The following is a 22,382-nucleotide window of genomic DNA, read 5'->3' on the forward strand; positions in this document are numbered from 1 at the left end:
AAAGAGTGGTGAAACATTGGACCAGGCTGCCCAGGGAAGTGGTTGAGTCCCCATCCCTGGAGGTGTTTAAAGGACGTGTAGATGAGGCGCTTAGGGACATGGTTTAGTGGGCATGCTGGTGTTGGGTTGACGGTTGGACTCGATGATCTTAGAGGTCTTTTCCAACCTCAATGATTCTATGATTCTATGATTCTCCATTTCTTTGGTCTACCCTCCAATATGCTGCTATTCTCAAGTGTAATTTGTGTTGCAGGTACATAAGATATTTTAATGCCTTAAAAACACCATCAAGTATTTCTTTGGTCTACCCTCCAATATGCTGCTATTCTCAAGTGTAATTTGTGTTGCAGGTACATAAGATATTTTAATGCCTTAAAAACACCATCAAGTATTTGGGGAGGGAGAGGTGTGTTTCATAAATGATCAAACAGTACAAAGATTATGGAGTGTATTTAATCTGTCGGAAATACTTTAAGTATTCTTGTTACCAGTCTCCCTTTGACATTTCTGAAAGGTCATTACTTCTTTGCCTTTTAACAGTCAAGGTGAAGGCTGTCAGTGGTGGAAGCGAGATTTCCATCTGTTCATTATATCTTAAGTAGCAGGGGGAAAGAGCAGATGTGCTGCCCCAGGCTTTGTACTAATTTGGCTATCCAACTGCATCTTTTATTTTAGGAAAAATATCTATAAACTCATAAAAATATAATCAAATATGAAGCAAATGCAGGCATCTTGTTTTAACCTCCTAAAGCCACTTAGCAATCTTTAGGATCTGGCAAAAGATACAATATCTTTTCCAAAAAGGTATTGCATTTGCTATAAATCACTCGGGCCTGATTCAGTAAGGCATCAAAGCATGCACTTAAGTTAAAGCAAAGGAATAATCCTGTTGACCCAAGCTGGAATTCTCATATGTTTAAGTAAATACCTTAATAAATTAGCCTTTATTGAAGTAGTATTTTTAAATGCTATTAGACGCAGTTAAATAAATACAATTGAAGAATTATTATGAAACTTTCTGGTGTAGAATTATCAGCCAAGGATCTCTTTTTATTCTTGTTGCTGTAATGTAAACCCTCCCACCCCTTCTGGAAAGTGGGGAAAACTGGTGTCTGGGCAGTGAATATATGAAGGTTCATTCTCAAGAAAGTAAGATGCAGTTTGTATAAGCAAAATGCCACCTTAAAGTACACACAGTCAATGCAAATCTAATTTGTGCAACCGAATGGGAACCTTTACCTTTTCCAAGTGCCGCTCTCATTTTAATACAGAAATCTGAGAACTTGCCCAGAGAAACATTTCATGTCCAGATATAGGAATCCAGGCTTCTTGGAATAGATGGTTCCATTAATCACAGTAATTATGAATAGTGATAGATATAACATAGTATCTTTCATCCTGGAAGATCTATAGAGGGCTTCCCCGTGACAGCCCTCTGCTGTTGTTGACCATTGTTCAAGTGCTGCTGTACTTAAATCTTTTTGATAATTTTTGTCCAGTTGTCCAGATTTAGAACATTAAAAATCTTATTTGTAAAGTGTGCAGGTGCATGCCAACACAGAGGAAACCTCAGAACTGTGGTTTTCTGATGCTTTTCTTGGCAAAGTAAAATTCCTGACAATCTAAACCAGACAGTAATAATCATTGACTTTTTAACACACGTTTAAAGATTGCAGTCATGAAGTGACCAGGAAACACCCATTTGAAACCAGATTCAAATGATTTAAGCTGTGTAGGGTGACTTATCATACAGTATAATGTATTTTATATGCTCTTTTTTTGATAACAACAGTTACTTCTTGGTTTAGTGGAAAACCATTTAATTAAAATTAAAAAGTAAGCTTAAAGGGCTTGCTGAGGACTACTCAATATTTGGGAGGGCAAGACATGACACACACCTTTAGTTACAGCTAAAGATTCATGAGGAATAAAGCTACTCACTATTTCCAGCTGAGACGGATTTCTTTCTTGATTCTCTGTTTTTCTGATTTAGCCTGCTCAGACACTTGACCAATCCATCTGTTCAGTACCCTTCCCTCCCTCAGCCAAAAGTGTCACCATGCCAAGTCTCTAAAGAACTGAAGAGGCAGAAAAGGAAAAAAAAACCCCACCCTCTCAGATCATGTCTCAAATCTGCACTCATCTCTCTTAAGTGAATATAAAACTGAAGGTAATTTGAGATTGTTCTTAGGTCTAAGTCACAGTTAAAGCAGCTAAGCGGTAACACTGGGAAAAGCAGCAGAATAGCTAGAAGAGGTAGAATTGCATTTTCAGGCTCCCGGAGTTTTACTTTTGACTTAGGTGAGGTCAGGATCAGGTAACAAGTGAACCAATACATATTCATGAGAAAACATCACAGTAATTCAATTTGCTGTTTACTTCAAATCCACATGGAATTTTTTTTTAAGGAGGGAAACTACCAAAACTTGCAATATAGTTTTCTTCCTCCTCAAATTGAACTTGAGGATTATCCAAGCCCGTATACCTCTGCAATTGTGGAAGTTTGTGTGGTATGTTTTTTCATGGCAGTGATCTAGTCTGCTGGGGCTGATGTTTGTGTATGTCAAGAACTGAGTGTGAGAGTTTGGCTTATGTCTGAGTTTGTGAAATTTCAAAAGTATAATTTATTTGTATAACATGCATTATACTGTATCTCAGTACTGTGTCATCCAGCCACCTTCCTGCTGAGGGGACTTTTTCACAGTGGGGAGCAGGCAACTTGGCAAAGCCCACCATAGGAAATTAATTTGACAACATTCAGTGCAAGATCTTATGGTTTTATGTTACAAAATCTCTAAACAAATTGATTTTATTCACTCAGTCTCACACATGCATACTCAAAGCACCAGGATGTATGTGTCCATGTGGTCTGGCCAGTGCTCATGCGTGGCACTGAAGGCAAAAGGGCCCTCAGTGCATTTCCTGGGCTCCTGGTGATTAGTGGTGACAAACCTGATTTGATGCGGGTCTTTTATGCCTTTAGGATCCAACAGCTATGCTGGTATGGTTCTTTTGCCGCAGGGTTTTACTTCAGCCTTCATAAATTTTAGGCAAGTCTGCTGTCCATTTGTCTGTGTGTTCTCATGTTGAGTTTCTTCGGGCTGTAATATGACATCTTGCTGTACCCATAGGATAAGGGCTGGCATACGTGATGTGCTGTGATAGTGCATTGCTATTGTTGCTGTTCTCCTGTTATCAAGGTGCAGGGTCCTAGTCCCAGAGTTGCCTGTGCTGTGGCCTTACCAGAGCTTGGGCTTGCTCATCTTGATGTAAACGAGACAATTTTCTAATTTTCCTGCAGTCAGTTTTGTCCTTTGTTATCTGTATGTGCCACTGTTTTCACCTTTGCTTTGCTGCTGCTTCTGGTGCTTTTGCATATGTTTCCATTCATCCTTCATTCATGCCAGTCTTCATATTTCTGGTACAAGACTCTCTGCGTGTGCACTGGAAAAGTCAAGGTTATGATCAAGCCTAGTTCCTGACAACATTGTTGTGTGAAATACTTTAGTACAAATATCTAAATCCAAAATAAAATATGAAAAACTTTACTACAAGAAGAAATAAAATATATTTACAACAGTGGTAACTTATGATTAATTATTTCACAGCCTTTATATCACACAACCCTGAGACATCTGATAGTTAATTCAATCAGCTATTGAAGTAGAAGAAATCTTCAGGTTCTTTAGTGACCATCAATATTAATCCTTTAACAGCACTTTGAAAATGCACAAAAAATTAGACAGAGTATGTTTAGAAGTGTTTTCAACTTAATATTTCAGTAGGATGGACTTCTGAGTCTTCAATTTTAAAAGCAAGTACTCCTTGCTACAAAGTGTGATGCAACTAAGCTGATGAAAAATTAAGTTAAAAAACAGACCATCTTTTTCTTGTAGTAATTGTTTATGTTAGTATACCACAAAAGCTTTCAATTTAATTCCCTTTTTACATAACAGAAGCCCTTTATGTAAATGGTGTCTGGCTGCGGATAAACTGTTTTCGCTTGTCTGCTTACAAGCAACAACTTCTAGGATGACCAACCACAAGACCTTCTGAATTCAGCAGTGCTCTGCTCCTAAGCCTTGCTTTTCCCAAGGCCCGTGAAGTCCACACATGTAGCAGTGCTGTTGGCTGGGGGGGGGGAGGAAGGGGACATTATGAGCCATCACCAGCCCATAGTGCTCACTACTCCTGGGATAGAAATACCATGAACACCATGGAGAAGGGAAGAGCAGGTAGAGGGCTGTTAGAAGCACTGTTACAAAGAAGGGCTGCACTGCAGACACTATAGCACTGTGGTCATGCCAGGGAATAATAACCTGGAAAACTTTTGTAGAATTATATTTCCTTAAGGAGAACGTGAATGAAGCAAGAATCTGCTGCTGGTACTAGCGTGGGTGCTAAATGCTGCCGTCTCCCCTACCCCCATGCCTAGTTTGCATAGGTACTGAGCTCATTGGGGCAAGGATTGGTTTGGAAACAGAACATGGCTATCAAAAATACTCCTAAGAAAGTAAATGCTTTCTGTAGATAAAACAAAAACAATGGCTGCCTGCGGGGGGGGGGGGGATTTAAAATAGGGTCATTTTACAAGCAACAACTTCTAGGATGACCAACCACAAGACCTTCTGAATTCAGCAGTGCTCTGCTCCTAAGCCTTGCTTTTCCCAAGGCCCGTGAAGTCCACACATGTAGCAGTGCTGTTGGCTGGGGGGGGGGAGGAAGGGGACATTATGAGCCATCACCAGCCCATAGTGCTCACTACTCCTGGGATAGAAATGCCATGAACACCATGGAGAAGGGAAGAGCAGGTAGAGGGCTGTTAGAAGCACTGTTACAAAGAAGGGCTGCACTGCAGACACTATAGCACTGTGGTCATGCCAGGGAATAATAACCTGGAAAACTTTTGTAGAATTATATTTCCTTAAGGAGAACGTGAATGAAGCAAGAATCTGCTGCTGGTACTAGCGTGGGTGCTAAATGCTGCCGTCTCCCCTACCCCCATGCCTAGTTTGCATAGGTACTGAGCTCATTGGGGCAAGGATTGGTTTGGAAACAGAACATGGCTATCAAAAATACTCCTAAGAAAGAAGTAAATGCCTGTAGATAAAACAAAAACAATGGCTGCCTGCGGGGGGGGGGGGGAATTTAAAATGGGACTTCATGTGGAAAGCAGAGATGCTGACAGTTTCTATTAAGTTCTTTAGAAAATCTCTTCCTGTGAAGAATGTCCTGTCTCTGACTTGCTGGTCCAATTCAGGACAGAGAGAGAAAGTTATCTGTAATTTAATGAAACCTCTTCTGGGAAGGTATTTGCATTATAGCACTGGCTAGAGCTGAGTACACCTTGGACAGATTTCTGTCCTGTGCAGCTGTAGCACATCAGGCTGTTAGACAGGCAGCATGAGTAGTAACATCTGCTGCAGAGTGGCTGCAGTGCTTGCTGGAGGGTTTCTCATCTTGGCCACCTTTTTCCACAGAACATATACGTAGCAATTATTGTGGAAAACTCTATCCCCCTCGGTCAAATTTGGTTGAATTTAACCAGCAGGTTAAAATTGTAGTGGAAGAGGTGCTAGGATGAATGTATGACCTCATTGCAGCAGTTTAGTTGCTTTATTGAAATGAAGTTAAAGATAGGTTGGGGGAGAGCAGGAAGAGAAGATCCAGGTCATAAGAGCTGTCAGGAGGGAAGGTGGGAAGGCATCCTTTCATGAAAGCCCTGGCACAAAGAGGAGTTTATAGCAGTGGCCGTTATGCTTTAAATCTGTTTTGAGCAGTGGGATATATGGAAATGAACAAGCTTACAGCGTTTGGAGTGGGGAGGAAGGAGATGATTCCCACATCGTCCTGGTGCACTATAAGTGGTTCTGGCTGGCAGAGCGGCTGCATGATGCGCGAGGCAAGGGAGAGAACACCAACGTTGCTATCATTTTGGTTTTGCTCCTTCTTAGGAATGGGTGGCAGCAACCACTTCTGCTGGTTTCTAAGGTTTTTTCAGTTCCAGGCCCATATGAACAAAGAAAATAGTCAAATAGGATTTTGGAAGCTCTAGAAACCTAAAAAACAACCACTTGTTCCTTTAGGAAGGTTTCCAAAACAATGGCTGGCAGTAAGAACAAATGATCCAAATGTATTCCCAGAAAAATTTCTTAGCTGTAGGATTAAGCATGGATTTTACTGATCATATGGTTTGAATTCAAAATGATGCCCAAACTTTTACAGCTCCCACTGGATTCTTGAGGGTTTTCCCTGTTTGAGGTTCTTAAGAGCATCAGGTTGCCAAAATGCTAGTACTGTGTATTTGGGATGGTTAAAGAGCTGTGGGCATTTTTCTCCAGCCTGTTACATAAAGATATAATGTGTAGAATGATTTGAAATACTAACATTGTTGTCACAGACAATTGAATATAAATTTATTTATAAATGGGGAAAACAAAGCTAAGGCTGTCACACAAAATATGTTGTAAATTGGGAGAAGTATTGGAAACTGTTTTCTGGCAACCACACGTTATTCAGTGGGATGGTTCTTTTTAATCCGTTGTCCAGCGTTTGCCTCCCCTAGTTGATGACATATCTGATGTTGCATGCTTGCCACGACTCTTGGCTGTATTTTCTGTCCACAACAGAAAAAGGAAAGATGGCTTTGAACTTCCGTCCAGTTGGATCCTGATTCAGACTGCCTGTATGACGTGGAGCAGGAGACTAAGATCCAAGTACACAAAAAGACATGGGTGACAAAACAGGATTTACGAGGGGGAACAGTGATCTGCATTATTACTTTCTAGGGACAATTTATGTATGTTTAATCTGCCACAGTGACAGATCCCAAACAGGCGGAAGAGAGGAATTCACAGCTACGAAACACGTGCCTGTGAGAATCCAGCAGTCCTAGCCAGGCTAGTCAAGCCAAGCTATTGCTATCAGAGAAGTGTTTTCCAGAGCAAGAATTCACCAGGCATTATGGTTGCACACTGAAGAGGAATGTTGTCCCAGATTTTCATTTATTTTCTTAGTTTTGGTAGTCTAGGACTAGATCCGTCATTTCTTCAAGTGTTCTGGTTAAGACAGTTGATGCCCACTGGGTAGGTTCTCTCTTCCGTTTATTTGTACCACCTTTCAATATGAACATGCATGTTAGTTATGTCCATTTCCCCAATTATCCCCTGTGTATCCCTGGGTCAAGAGTAGTGATAGCTGGAGAAATGTTATCTCTGTTTAGGGCAAGCGATAAGGCATGATATGTTGTATGTGACTCATGTTTGCAGCATTGTAACCGCATACAATGTCTGCCTGCTCCTGTGACTCTATTGTTGGTGACACGTTCAAATTAAAAGGATTTTAGGTTACATTTTAAATGTGTACGCCTTAAAATTTCAAATAGGAAGGTGAAATTCTCCTAAGGTATATGATGATCAAGTTTAGCTGCTTAGATAAGCAGAACATAGGTTAACACCCTTATTTCACACTATAATGATATGTAGTCCACTACTTTTAATATATGGAGAAATATCTCTTACGGTGTTTTCTATCATGACAGTTCCTTGTAACTGCCTCCTAATCTTCTTGTCCTGCCTGGAGCTGCTGGCATTCAACTGCAGGCCTTTTGCTTTTAACATGCCCCCTGTAACAGTCAATCACAACCGTTCAATGTTGTTTTTAAATCTGATGATTTCGTTTATAGCAAATCTCAGTTACTTGCTTCTGGACCTACCTGATCAGTCACTCTATGTCATCTGAGGAAACTCAACAAAGTCAGTCTGCCCTATCTGTATAAAATATTGATGATAGATCTTAAGATTGTCACATTTTAGGGTAGCTCTATGCTTTGTTTTCTCTTTTCATGATGTTTGAAAGATAATATGAAGTACAGCACTGTAGTGGCCCACAGTTACTGGAATTCGAGTGGTTTGGAAGGCACAACAGGATTTGATGACTGCACATGGGCGAGCAATGAAGTGCTTGGTTCCCTTCTCATCCAGCAGTCATTTATCTACCATACCCACCTATGAAGAGGTGCAGTTCCAAACCGAAGATTTGTGATGACAATAGGGTATGAGGTGCGAACAGAGAAGCCATGTTCTACTTTCATGAGGGTCCCTTTATAGTGGAGACACCACAACCTAAACCCGTCCATCAGAGTGCGATAGGGGTGGAAGGTTATTGCAGAGTGATACAGGAAGGAAAGTGGAACTGAGCCGTTGGCTGTGAACATAATTTTAGGTTTTGGCTCAACTTTCTGCTGTAAGTGATTGCGATAGTAAGATGTGGAAGTCATAGAATAATTGATGGCTGTTTTGGTATGGTCACTGCTTCCAGAACCGTGTGGCACCTTTGTAGCCAATTCATTATTGCAAGGAGATTTTCTGGAATGCCAGAGATGAACTATTTTGTATTACCTCATCTGTATGTCTTATCTGTTAGTGGTTTTGAGAACGGGAATACTCCAAACAGAGAAACACTGTGTCATTTTCTTGTCTATCATGGGTACCCAGTGACTGGATTTGATTAGACTTTTTTGAAGACACAGACCTCAAACTTCACAAATCTTATGAGGTACTACTGGTCATGGACAGCACTGAAGTCTCAGGTTTTTACCTGGGTGTCACGTATAACACTTGCAACGAATAAGAATGCTCTTTAGAAATTTTTCTGCTATAATACCAAAATCTCAGAGACCCAGAATTAGACTGCCTGCATTTTTTCCATTTTAATTAAACAGCCATGATATCTTGCTCAGAGAATTAGTATGGATAGTGTGCCCAGTATAGGATGAGTGTTTTCTACAGGGACACTGATTTAATATAATTCACAGGGAGTTTTGATCCATGTCTACAATGGCAATGGGTAATAAAATGGAGAAAAATCAAATGCAGATGAGAAAATGGAATGTTATATATGGTAAAATAAAGAAACAGACATTGGCTTAATGACATCCAAGAAACACTTCTAACCAAGCTCCAGGATTCCAGAGTGTTAATCTCATTAGTTTCATATTATTATGCAACTGTCAGCTCCTGGACCCTTACGGAATCACAGAATTTCATGTCAGATACTGAATCAGGTTAGAAATTTAAATTAATTATTGAAAAGTAGCTCCAGTTTCTTATTTGAACTGTTGTGATTTACTGTACTGAATTACTGACTCGCCAAATTCTCTTTTAAACAGTTGCCTGTCATTATGCTGCTGAAGAAGTCCAGGTTTTTCCATAAAACCTGAAGATGTATTTATTTTCAGCAGGGATTACAATTCCTGCCAGTGGAATCCCAGTAGTTTTGGCTAATTGTAATATGGCTGGGGGGGAAGATGTGATTTCCATGGAAATTAATTTTTAGTCACAGGAACTTTTGTCCTTTTTTTTTTTTATATTGATGGCTTTGCTTAACGTGGTTGCCAAACATATGTATGGTTTAAAGAAAAACTCGATTAATGTTAGAGTAGATTATTTATACTGAACTGCTCAGTATATGTATGTATTGTTTTTCTGGATGAAGCAGGAACTGCTTGACTGTCTCTCTTGGATTTGTGCTGTTAGCAGATAAGGAAAAACCTCCTTTAGCTCAAGCAGGACGTGTGCTGTTGAGATCTTGCCCTGTTAGACCCTAGTGGTAATAATTGCATAGCAACACCTTAATGCAGCATTTTCTTAAAGTTTTAATCAAACGGTTCCTTAGTCTGTGCAAATTGCCATTAGGTTTAGTTAAGTTTATAATACTTTTTTTTTTTAAAGAACTTTATCCCACCCTGGAATAATATTACAAGTAATGTTTATGTGATATTTCCAGATCCAAACTTGTACAGACAGTTTTAGTACTAACCCTATATTTTAAACTTTTAGTGTTTTACTTTTTTTTTCTATATGAAATTGATAGTGAAGTTATGTTCATGTTTTCTTTTTTCTTGTTGCCAATGTGCTTGTGAGCTTGAATTCAGTCTTTACACAGTTTTTGTCTAGAAATGTCTTTGGTGGTTTTTGGGTTTTTGTGGGGGTGTTTTGGTTTTGTTTTTGTTTAAAGGAAATATTTCAGAATGCCATACAGGAATGTTAAGCAAGGAATCCAGAGACAGTACTATTATGAAATGCATCTAAGGACTGGAGGATGCATAGTAGTAATATTAAATTAATTTAACTTATTATTAACTTTCATTTTAGGAGTAACCTTATTGGCACACCAGGGCAATTATTTACTTGTTAGGTGTTGGCATATTAGTCTAGCGCCAGGAGTCTGGCGTTTCCTTATTTAAAAAAAAAAAAATACTCCTGTGTTCCTCTCTTGGATAATTTTTAGATGTATTTGAGATGCCTCACGCCTGTTGAAGTCAACACAGGCACCTACCTATACTAGAAAAATGCTGTTGTTTGCTTCCTGTTGGTAGTGCAGCCTTGGTACGCAGTGGGTCCAAGGCAGCAAGGTAACACAGTGAATTGTTTCCAAGAAATGTAGTGATTGGCATTAACTTTGAGACTGTTACCACAAGGTTCATCAAAAGTTACTTACCCATGCTGTTGAACTGACTTAGATAGTCATATCAGCTAAATGATAGAAATTGTTCATCTGATGCAACTGCATGCTATATTTTCAAAATATAGTACATAGAGATTTCAGAGTACTATAGGAAATGTCAATTTGAATTGTTTCATTAGCTACAAGGATGAGAAAACATTGAAATGGATGATAACATTGATTCTTAGCATACTGTTTAAGAAACATCTAGTATCCATATCAGAAAATCAGTTTTGACAATCCAGTGAAACAGTGGATGTAAGAAATGTAGATAACCTCTTCTCTGCCTATACCCAAAGTTTTAGTGTACGTTAGCCGTGTAACTCGATTCAGATTTGCAGCTATCACTTTCCTTCCTTAAAGTGTTCTCACATGTTTATCATTTGTCTAGATTAACTGTGTTTCTGATCAGTACCTCTTTTATAATAAGAATGGTCGAGCATCACATTGTGAGTGATGTCATGCTGCTGCCCTGCATAATGACAATACAATAAAATCCGTGTTCTGAATGTGTTAACCTTTTTACTACCCTCCTTATGGGGCCAATTTTTTTTTTTGCTCACTAGCTGATTGCTCAGCGAAGACTTCTGTTGAGATGTCTGCAGAGAGATGAAGGCCTTTTCCCCTGATCTCTTATTCTTAACTTAGAACTGAGTAAAGCGTATTAGTAGTCTAATTATGCCTTCTAGATAATTTATATGAACGTAAAGATACAGAATATAACAGAAGCACATTAGTAGATGTATAAATCATATTGTATTTGTATTCAAAATCTAGCTGCAAATGTTAATAGCTTTTTAATATACAATGTATTATTTTTAATGTAATGCACAATTTTTTGTCTTTCTAGGTATGGCATGAACTGCCTCATTCAATTTGAGGATTTTGCTAATGCTAATGCATTCCGCCTCCTGCATAAGTACCGTAACAAGTATTGCACTTTCAATGATGACATTCAAGGTAACAGACTCTTTCGCTTCTCTCCACTCTTGTGATGCTCACCAGCCAGAAAAATGAGTCTTAATTGATGTACCAGAGGGAAAAAAATGTATCAGCTTTCCTGTGATATTTGAAGATGTTCAGTACAGGTCACATTTTGCCTTGGGTTTCATCAGCATGGGTTTCTGGTGAGCTGTCTTTGTTCTTAACCTTTCCCCTCTCATTTATGCCTCATGCTTTATTTAGATGTTCACCCTTCAGGGTTTTTTTTTTTAATAGTTTAGTGTGTGAATGGCTTTCCCATATAAATTATTAACTTCAGATGTTTGGGCAAATGTCAAAGCTCAAGCCCGGACTGTACTTCCCTCAGTTTTTTTGTCACTGCAGGGACAACTGCTCCACTGTTCCTCCATGCAACAGAGCTTGCTTGAAAAATGTCAAACTGTATTTCAGTTCTTAAACTGACAACTCAGTTAAATATTCTTCTAATTTTCCTTGCAGTCTCAGGGCTGCATTCAATTTTAGAGGGAAATTATCCCCCTGACTCTGGTTTCCCATCTGAATCATTTGTAGCAGCTGGCAAAAGGAAAAGACCTAGGATGGGAAACATCAGCAAGGGGGATTCCCCCAGTGCTCAGTCTAGACAGGCATCTTGTCCCTTCCCTCCCAAGAAGACAGACAAGCAGGGCTGAAGTGGCGGATGCTGCTGCTTGGGTTGCCGTATTTCCTGTCAGGAAAAGAGCACTGGAGAATAACTTTCTCTAGGGCAGTAAGTGCACTGGCTCCCATCCTTGCGAGGAGACTGAAGTCAGACGAACTGCTGGAGAGAGGTACCAAAGGAGGGCCCTGGGCACCCAGCTGCCTCTTACCCCCTCGTGTTTCCTTGGGTAGATGGAGGTCCTCAGCAGTGACAGGATCAAAAATGGGAGTTTAACTGTCTTCATTTCTAACAGTTTGCAGTAGCACTTTAAGCCAAGCATTAGGAGCTTGAGTTTTCCGGAAGTCATTCTTGAGTCATTCTTGGGACCTAGGTCTTATTTCAGGGACTCAACGCATGGCAGTGAATTCAAATAGCCCTTGTCTTTCTGATGTTAGGGATTTGGCTGGCCACATGAACTATGTTTCTGTTACAAGCCTGGCTTAGTTGTACTGCTGCATCTGAAACAAATGATGGAGGACAAACTCCCAGATGGGTAATAAACTAATTATAAAATGTCATTTCCCTTTGTAAGAAGCATGGTGCTTCTTACCCTGCAGGGTCTGAGTGTAGTCATGGCTACGACAGTCTAATACAGCAGACCAAACAGCATCTGGAAGTTTCCCTAGTTGTTTAGAGACCCAGCTCCCACAGGGAATTCTCTTTCCTTGCAGAACGAAGGTCCTCACCCCAAATCAGAAAGAGACTCAACTAGAACGTAGTTTCAAAGAAATGGAAGAGAAGCTTTTCAGCAAAAGTGTACCAAACATGGGTAAACTAAGCTGAGAAAGTCTTCTGTGTCTCTAGATACACTTTAAAACCATTGCATTCTCTCTCATGCACCTTGGAAGGAGGTGTCTTCATGTTCAAAACTGTTGGAAGGTATCTGTTTGGCTTTTGGCTGAGCTGCTGTAGCAGCTATCGGTCTTCCTTAGAAGTGCAGCCACATGCAGTCTTTTAATTTATTCAGTTTCTGCAATCTAATTTGTGTTTGTGGGTCTTTTGATAATTTTCATAAACGATGTCTGGGACTTTTGGGTGATGTCCATCCTTAATGCTTGTACAGCTTCCAGGAGGTGAAAGTGGATGCATTTAGTCTGCTCTGATCTCTGTTGTTTGTCGTCATATCCCCATAAGTATCTTCAGTAACTTTTTTTGTAGGATGTCATTTTCCCCTATAATGTGGCAGTGGAATAACAACAGCCCAAATATAGATCCAGTGATCTTTTCTCCCTCTTTCTATTCCAGCTTTATAAACCCTAAGGATCTTTCACCTGACAACTTTAATGAGGATAGATGGTGCTAACTTCTTTAGCAATCCTTAGAGATTTTCAGTTTCTAAATGGCACGATTTTTTCCAGGCTACTTGAAAGAGTGGCCTTCTCTGTATACCAGTTGTATTTTCTACCCCTAGAGCAGTAAAGCTGACAAATAGCGTCAGGCCAATAAAAGCAAGCAAACACAACATTGCATCTGATTTGCCATCATCTTCTGAAGATAGTGCTTACATGATATTTTAAACATAGTTTCTCCTAGTCCAAATATTTGTCAAGCCAAAGCTACTTTAGTGATCGAAAGAAATGTTTACTGTGTTTCATGGAAGGGCTTGAGGCTTTTTTCGCTGCCACAGGATATCCGGACAAAGGATTCCTATATATTTTAGTGATGCAATGAGGACCTTTAAGTACCTCAAATCTAAAAAAACTAATATACAATCCTGACTCCTGCCAGACACTATAAAAGATAAAGAAAATATGGCAAGCTGAATATCCATTTGCAAGTAGTAACTTTGACAAACGCAGTTGCCTTCTGTTAGCTCGCAGCTATTTGCCCGGTGTCAGCATGCCCCTAACTGATGCCATTGCAGAACATTTGGAAAAAAGTGTCTGCCAAAACACTGATGATCTAAAACCACTAAAGATTGGCCATTAAGGGTCACCTATAGATATATTTAAGAATTTCTGGAAACAGTTTCATCTCCATCCCTGCTACAGCACGGTCACATCTCTTACTTCGGAAAAAGCTTTTTAACTTTTTCTACGTCCCCTCTCTGTACTCAAGGAACTGGGAACAAGGGCGAACAGGATTCTGACCAACTGCTATAAATCTGTATTGGAATAATAAAATTGCTCTTATTTTATCATTCTAGAAAGCATCTTGGGTTTGAATGGGTGGTGAATTTTTTTCCCTCTGCGATTATGATCATTTCTTCATATTTATATTTTCAAAATTTTTTTTACAAACACAGTAGCAATAATGTTGCTTTAGGGAGAAAATATTCCCTCATTTCCTTGGATTCTTCTTTGTTTTTATTCTGACCACAAATCAGCTTGCTGCTTTTTTTTTCCCCTCTCTGAAACATATAGAAAATGGGTTTTGGAAATGTAAATCAGTGAAAGCCTTGGATTCAAACCAAATACTTTTATTTGGTTATCTCTATCTATTAGAGAGCATTTTCCAAAATTGTTTTTTTTTTAAATCATAATTTCCTATATGGGAGAAATAATAATTAATATTGTAATGTCAAGCTTCACAACATTTAGAAATAAGTGAATTAGATCGGGTTGCTAGCTTTGCTCATCTCCAGTATATTTAGGAAGGGGGAGTCATAAGGACAGAGTGGAATTTTCTTAAAGATACAAAATGTGTGGTGTTTTTGGTGTTTTGTTTTTTTTTTTTCTTTTCTCTCCAACACCTGCCTGGGAATGGACCAATGCCAGAAGAAGAATTGGGGCTTTTGTTGGCAAACAAAGCTGTTTATCAGGGTGGAAGATGTTCTCTGCTTGATCACCCCTGGGAGGAGGCAGGGTTGCGATTCACAGTTTAGGAGGTTGAAAATCCCATTGGAGAAACTAACCTGTTCCCTTCCCTGCTGTGGGGATGTTGAACAAATCTCTTAAGATCGGTTAAAGAAGTCGTCCTGGGTACAAGTCCAGGATTGCAGTGCCTGAAATCCCACTCACGGGTGGGATCGGCTCGGGCCGTACCTGCCTGCCCCTCGTCAAACCCACCTGGCGCAGAGCAGGGTGCCGTAGCGCTCCCTTTTCCACACCCATCTTGGTTTCGGTGTGTCTGTTGAAAGAGTTTTTGCTACTCAAGCACAGTCAGTGGCTTAAGGCACGTTTCCATGTCTTAGAAGCCGTGCATTTGTTTTACATGGGTCTCTCAAAGCTTATCACATGATAGCTGATTGTAGTCATTGCTGATGTGGTTAAATTTGAAATAGTGGCATAAATTTCTCTAGCCTTGCTGCTTCTATGCAGGCCAATTATTTCAATTGTTTCAATTGTTTTGATTTTTTTCCCCACCCCTGGACTTTAAAATTATCTCAATGGAAAATGACAAACTTCTGCAGTATAAGCCAATCTACATAAGTGTTTCTTGATGCAATATAATACTGTGAGTTTTTATTCTAGTGTTATAGCTCTATTTCACTGTGCCCACAGGTGCAATGCTTTTCCCCATTATGAACACAGAACCTGTATTTTATGCCAACAAAAATATTTGCATGGAGAGATTGCACTGGACTGGAATTTACTTTGGTATCCATCATGACCTTAGCTGTCATTAGTTTTTAACAGCTGTGCTGTTCAATTGCATCAAAATTTTATGAAAAGAAACAGACCTAAAATAAAAATGTAGAGCACATATAATTTAAGATTATTATTCCATCTTACATGTGTGGTTTGATTTAAAATATATGCTAAATGTTCAGCAGACTGCCATTTGAATAATTAGAAAAAATATACCTGGAAGTTATGTTATGACCAATTTAACGTTAAGTCAGTGCAGTTCTCAGAAGTCAGAATTTCTCTGTCACAAGCATTCTCCTTTTTGAGATTCAATTCTTTTTAACGTTAACATCGGAAATGATACATTTGGTACCTGGAAATTACAGTTTTTGAAATCAAATTGTAAAGAAGGTTTGGGGTTTGTTGTTGTGGTTGTGATGGGCACGGGGCTTCCAATTCATTCTCTGATCAAGAATTTGAAAAATGCAAAGTTGAATGACATGCAATAGCTCATATATTGATATCATATATCTCAAATTCTGATATTATGTGCAAACTGTAGAAAACCTCTTTCATAATATGAAGTGACATTTGCTTCCAGGTGAAACAGACATTGGGATTTTTAAAATAAAATAATAAAAAAAATCCTATTAAGACACACACTGTAGGGTTATGTGAAGTATATTTTTCTTCCAGTATATTCAGGGTATCACCTCTCTGGTACTCAGTGGTAAATTTGCATTGAAATCAGTATGCTTTCAAGTAAATCCCCCATTGTAGCTTTTGTATACTTTTCCATGTGTATATACGTGTATATACAAGTATTCTTCTGTTCCATTTTTTGGTTGTTACGGGTTAAAAAAAAGAAATCCATTCTCACCATGTTCCTGGGCAGTTGGCTCCAGGTGGCCCTACTTGAGGAGGGGGGTGGCACCAGATGACCTCCCAGCCTCAGCCACCCTGTGCTTCTGGGACTCTATCCCTTCTCAAATATACCAAGCAGTTGCTCTTTTAAAAAGGCTCCATTTCTCCTTCACTAGAGCCTTTTCCCCTCTTTGCACTGCCTGCCTGCTGCGGCTGCAGAGTGGGGCGGTGCGCGTACAAAGCTTTGAAAAGCCAGTTCATGGCAAGAAGAAGGAGCTCCCATCTCTTAAGAGGGTCCTTTTGATCTACCCACAGCCATAGCACTTGCCTCACTCGCAGCTGAGATTACACCTTTTAGACAGGATCTTGACTGTCACCTTTTTTCCCCAGTTAGTGTAGGAGAGGGGAATGATTTATTTTTTCCCTGGCACTCTATGCAGTGCTATTTGGAAGACTGACCGTGTTAACATGTGATTTCTATTATGCTGTCTATTGAGAAATATGAATTTTACTTTTACCACTTCCTAATCTTTTAGTCCAGAATGAATAGCTCAGATTTTAGGATGTGCTGCGGAAATTCCTCCCCTCTTCTTGTTTGCTAGCTTTTTAAGATGAGGTAGGGAAAATGACGTAAAGGAACTACTAATACTTGATTACAAGTTTTATTTTTTGAAACTTTAAATAATGGACAAAGGCTTCAGTGCTGTAAGCCATTTCTTGCTAATGTAAATTAAACTACATCCAATAAAAATTAAATTCTCGTTCCTCATGTTTTGGGGCTTTTTTCCCCCCTTTTTTTCTTTAATTGTTGCATCTGCTGAAAGAAGACTCTGTGCTCCAAAGCATTTATAATGTGCCAACCCCAAAAGGCCGTGGTCTCTAGGATTTCCTTTGACATATTCATGCTCAGTCGTACAGTTTACAGTAACAAGTAAGGCTAAAGAATCTTGGACAGAAAACAAAGACTTGATAAAGAATAGTGTACTTTGAAATGTCACATCTACCATATTTTTACAAGATATGACTCACCTTCCTATAAAACTATAACGAAGTGTTTGCTGTCACAGCAGCTAACACTGCTTTAGAAAACTATCCTTTGTTAAACTTGCTGTGGTTATTCTTCTAGAAATTTGGGGAAGATAGAATCGGTTTTCAAAATCATATCCGTGAACATTGTCTATCTTATTCTGCACACAAGGGACTTAACGTGTGCTCTGTGGGAGAGGGAGGCGAAGCCATTTCTCTCCTTCCTATAGCGATGACAGTCAGAAAAGCAGCGAAATTCTGTTTCTGCTTCGTAATGTTCATGAGAAGTGGTTAGGCTTTGGCAGATGGATGTGAATTGCATTTTGATTCTTTTCAAAAACTCGAGTCAGTATTCAGGGTGAAATTTAAGGTCATGCCGTTAGTCAGAGCAGTTCCGGTTAAACAGATCTGCTATTCACACTGACGGTGCCCCCCTTTCAATAGGAAGAAATAAGGGAAGCTGCTGACGAGGAGTGATGACAGCCACTGCCAGCAGCAGTGATAGTGGGTTCAGTAATCTAATAAACTGGGTTATTATGCTTTTTAGAGTCAAATGGCTGAATAAAACCGATGTGGGGTACTTTTAAAATACCATTTTTAGAGCAGTTCTTCTGTGCAAAGCGTGATTTGTGAGAAATACAATATTTAAGCCTTTGTATGCTGCTACTATAACCTTTGTTCTGAATCACCCTCATAATGAACATACAGGTAATAACTCACATCCTGCATAAATAATCAATGCAAAATGTTACTGACATTCAATGTAGTATTTTATTCATGTTTCATACCTCTTTTCTTTTTCCTTAAAACAGAAGATGGTATTGTAATAGAGTTTGTAAAAGTATGCCAACGGATAATACTTAATCGTAGTCCATTTTTCTGGCTAACAAACTTAGCAACAGTACATCAGCCATGAAGATAAGCAGGATCCCATTCGTTATAAATTTTCAGTGTTTCATTTTGTCTCTGTCAGAAGAAAGCAGCTTGAAGAGCAGCTTTCCCGGCTCTCTGAGAAGTCCTCTGGTGCTGCTGTGGTCACAGCTTCTGTCTTCAAGGGCTGGAAACAGGACCTTACAGTGCTCCAGCTCAGGTTTCCTTTTCAGGAGACCAGATCGATGGTCTTAGGAATAAGCCATGTTATGTAGGCTTCCTCCTCCTCCCCTGCAAGCACAGCTGTGTAATATAAAATAGAAGAAAGAATTTGGCATCCAACGAGAGGATGGGATTTTTTCATTGCCAGTTATGAGGATTGTTTGGTAGAGTACCAAGGGAAACTGAGAGCACGGTCTGACTTCTCTCTTTTGCCATTTTTGGTCTTTGCCAATTTGGCACTCGCCAGAGGAAGACTTAATTTCATCTGGGAAAGAAACAAGCTAGCTCTTGGATACTGTGGGGTTGAAGTGTCTCAGTCCGACGGTTGTTGTTCCCAAAGGCGTGCCTCAGAGGAACCATTTTTTAGATATTTTTATTTAGAAATGAGGGAGAAGAGAGTAAATGATCTCAGCTCTCAGAACAAGTCATAAAAATTACTAAATAGCTAAAACTGACAAATTTGTATGGTCCAAACATTAAGTGGGATGAGAACAAGGTGTCCTGTATTTCTGATGATTGAAAGGAAAAGTCATAATCAAAAGCACGTAACAAACTTTTTAGTTCTAAAGACACATGTTTTTGAACTGTTCAGGTGGATTTACTTCAAGAAGTGACTTTCTAACTTGAAAATGTGTTCTTAAATTTTACTAAGCATTGCCTTGAAAACGTAACCATTCATGAAACTCAGATGATCCTACCTATAAACCACAGATTCAAACCCATCACCCAAATGACATCTTTTAAGGAGAGGGTTACCCAATACCAGGCTTCTTACTACTTCTGTTCTTTTAGTTCATTAGCTACATGTATTTGAAACTTAATGGTCTGTATGCCTGCAATATGAATACCTGTTTTGAGCATCTCCTTGAGTTTAATGTAGAGATTACTGCTGTCTCAGCCTTAAACTTCGCCTCGCTTATGAGAAAGTAGGCTTGTGAACAGCAAAAGTACATCCTTCAGGGGAGCTGCACATTAAGGGCAAATGTTGAATGTGCAGATTCTGGGCCAAGTGCTTTTGGAGGGCTGGTAATACCTATTTCACACTTTTTCTGGAGGAAAAATCAGTAGCAATGTGAATTCTCCCCTCAAAAACAACCAGGTGGCTTGTAGACAATTGCAGTTAGGGCTGTGGTGATCAGGAACAGACTTGTAGGAGCCAGCAGATCTCCTCCTTGCACGTTCTTGCAGGCTTCTCAAAATCATTTATGGCTCATCTTTGGTTTCCTTGGGTCAGTCAATGGCAGCCACTGCCTGGAGAAGGAAGAATTAGGTTCTTATGCCCAGAACTGAACAAGGGGGACATCTCAGGGCTCATGTTTGTCTCCCTGTGGTTCAGCTCTCTCTGAATCAGATAGGCATCATAAATCCTCAAAGACTGTTGAAACCCATTTTTCCACTTTCAATACCTAATCGTTAGTGGCTGATACAGCTCTTTCAGTCCTGATTAAATCAATGCTGTCCGCTATCGGTTCTTCGGAACCTCCTCTGAAAAGGCACACTGAGCACAACTTTTCTGCTGGCATCATCTACCTCACTGCCATATCCCTGTCCACAGGATGTCTTTCTGGGTTCTGTGAACTTGTTGAAAACTGATGCACTTTCTTGGGCTTTTTTCTTATATTTAATGGATCCAAGTTCATTGCAGGAATAAGGACTGTCTTTTTTGGGCCACCTTGTGCCTGGGCTTTAGTGACGATGATCATTTGTAAAAAATACAAGCTTGTTACCTGAAGTCAGTAAACCATGAAAGAAGGCCTTCCCCCTCCAGTAGGCTTTGTTGGGGAGAAGGAGTAACTGGTCTTTGGATCAGAAGAGCCAGATACCATGTCCTGGTGACTAAATACAACTTTCTTCAGCGTGACAGAAGCTGACAGCTAGACTCGGCAGTGCTAATGATTGAGCTGCAGTGTTGTCTATAGATTTGGATGCTGCAATTCAAGAAAGATAAGAAACAAATGGATAAAGTCCAGAGGAGAGAAATGAGTGCTAACTGTTTTAGAAAACGTATTTTTCTGAAAGAGTGGAAGAATTGGGATTGTTCCACATAAGAAAAGCAGGTTGGGACATCGTTAGTCTTCAAATATAATACACGTCTTGTTGCAAAGATGAAAGAACAGGTTTTCCAGTGGTAGATAAGACGAGGCCAAAATAGAAGAAGAAGCAGAAGAAAAAACACTTAGATTTGAAATTTTCAACAAAAAGTATATTGAAACACTGGAATAGCTTGCTGAGGAGATCATAGGAGTATTCGAAAGAAGATGTTAGGAACAAGTTAGACAAAGATCTGTCAGAAATCCCAGAGGTATTGTTGATCCTGCCATTGTGAACAGGTTTGGGTTAGATGCCTACTTGAGATCCGTTTATTGCTCTACTTTTTCTTAAGAGGTGTTTCTCATGATGAGGACCAAAATCTTTCCATTCAAAGGCAGACGGGTATCTCGCTCTCTGTGGTTTTGGTTTGGAGAAGAAAGACCTCCACAGGCTAAATCATAAAAATAAATGTTAGCCTTTTTCCCTGTGTGGCATAACTCAAAGATAGATTTAAAAGGTACTTCCAATGTTTTAGATGCTAGTACCCCTTTCACAGTAGACTGGAGTCCCGAGGGCTTTCAGATGCAGTAGGACAGTTGGTGTCTTAAATAAGCTGTCCTTACTCTTTCAGCTAGCTTAGTTTCTCTGTAAATGTTCAGTTTGCTCTTCTACTCTGACAACCTCCCCATGAGAAATAAAGTTTTATTTTAGTCTTGTATTTTACTGTATTTTATGAGAAATAAAGGTTTATTTTAGTCTTGTATTTTACTGTATTTGAAGTATATCTGTTTGAAGAATGAGACCAGTATCTTAATTTTCAGTATCTGGAGTCCTTCAAAATACTTCTGTCTGGCTCTCACACCCTTTCCTCCCAAAAAAGGTCATAACCAGAATATTTTATAATAGTTCGAATGCCCCAGCCATTATGCCCATCCAGTAGAATCAATCAATCATATTTTATTTACTTTTACTCTGAAGATATTCCCACTTACATTTGACTTTCATAAGAATAAAGTAGATCAACTCCAATTCCACTGAACTTTTTGTTACTACCCTAAGTACTTGTATCTTTTAGCCGCAAGATGCTGTGGAACTATTTAAAATGTAATGCTTTGTAATTATTTCCAGAATAACCAAATATATTCATTTTTTTATCTCAGGAACTGCATCTGTGGCTGTTGCAGGGCTTCTTGCAGCTCTGCGTATCACCAATAACAGGTTATCAGATCACACAGTGTTGTTCCAGGGAGCTGGAGAGGTATGTATTTTATACATCAGGAAAAATTGTACTATGAAGATTTTTCTTAATATTTAATCAAGTTATATGTATCCAGTTAGCAAGAAGATGAAATGGGTAGAATGATCACTAATACCTGCTGAAAGTTGGTTCTTAATTCAAATGTAAACTTACTGAAAAATCTCTGATCATCTGGTCAAGCCTCATATTTTTCACAAGACATATTGCAGAGATCTGTTCTCTTTTTAAAACTTCGGGTTTTAGCTCTTCAGCTGTAAATTATTGAACTGCTCTCAATATAAACAAACAAAACTTTTTGGAAAGATGAGGAAATATATCAGGCCACCAAAGAGAAATGAAATAAAATGTATTTACCAGAGTCAGTGTTATTTAGTAAGAAGCAGTGCCCCTTTGATTTTTCCTGTCATTAAATATAGTTTTTCAGTATTCTGCCTATCGGAAAAGGACCTGGGGGTGT

General features: G+C 39.3%; 1 protein-coding gene across 1 annotated transcript in view; it reads left to right on the plus strand.

Annotated features, from left to right (window-relative positions):
* The window catches only part of ME1 (malic enzyme 1), a 157,591-nt gene that overhangs the window by 102,091 nt on the left and 33,118 nt on the right, over positions 1-22,382 (plus strand). The window contains exons 6-7 of the mRNA XM_009282708.1: positions 11,357-11,466; positions 21,828-21,925. Coding sequence (XP_009280983.1) covers positions 11,357-11,466; positions 21,828-21,925 — 208 coding nt within the window. The remainder of the gene's footprint in view (positions 1-11,356; positions 11,467-21,827; positions 21,926-22,382) is intronic.

The sequence above is a fragment of the Aptenodytes forsteri genome, unplaced genomic scaffold (assembly GCF_000699145.1).
Source record: "Aptenodytes forsteri isolate BGI_AS27 unplaced genomic scaffold, ASM69914v1 Scaffold245, whole genome shotgun sequence".
Classification (NCBI taxonomy): domain Eukaryota; kingdom Metazoa; phylum Chordata; class Aves; order Sphenisciformes; family Spheniscidae; genus Aptenodytes; species Aptenodytes forsteri.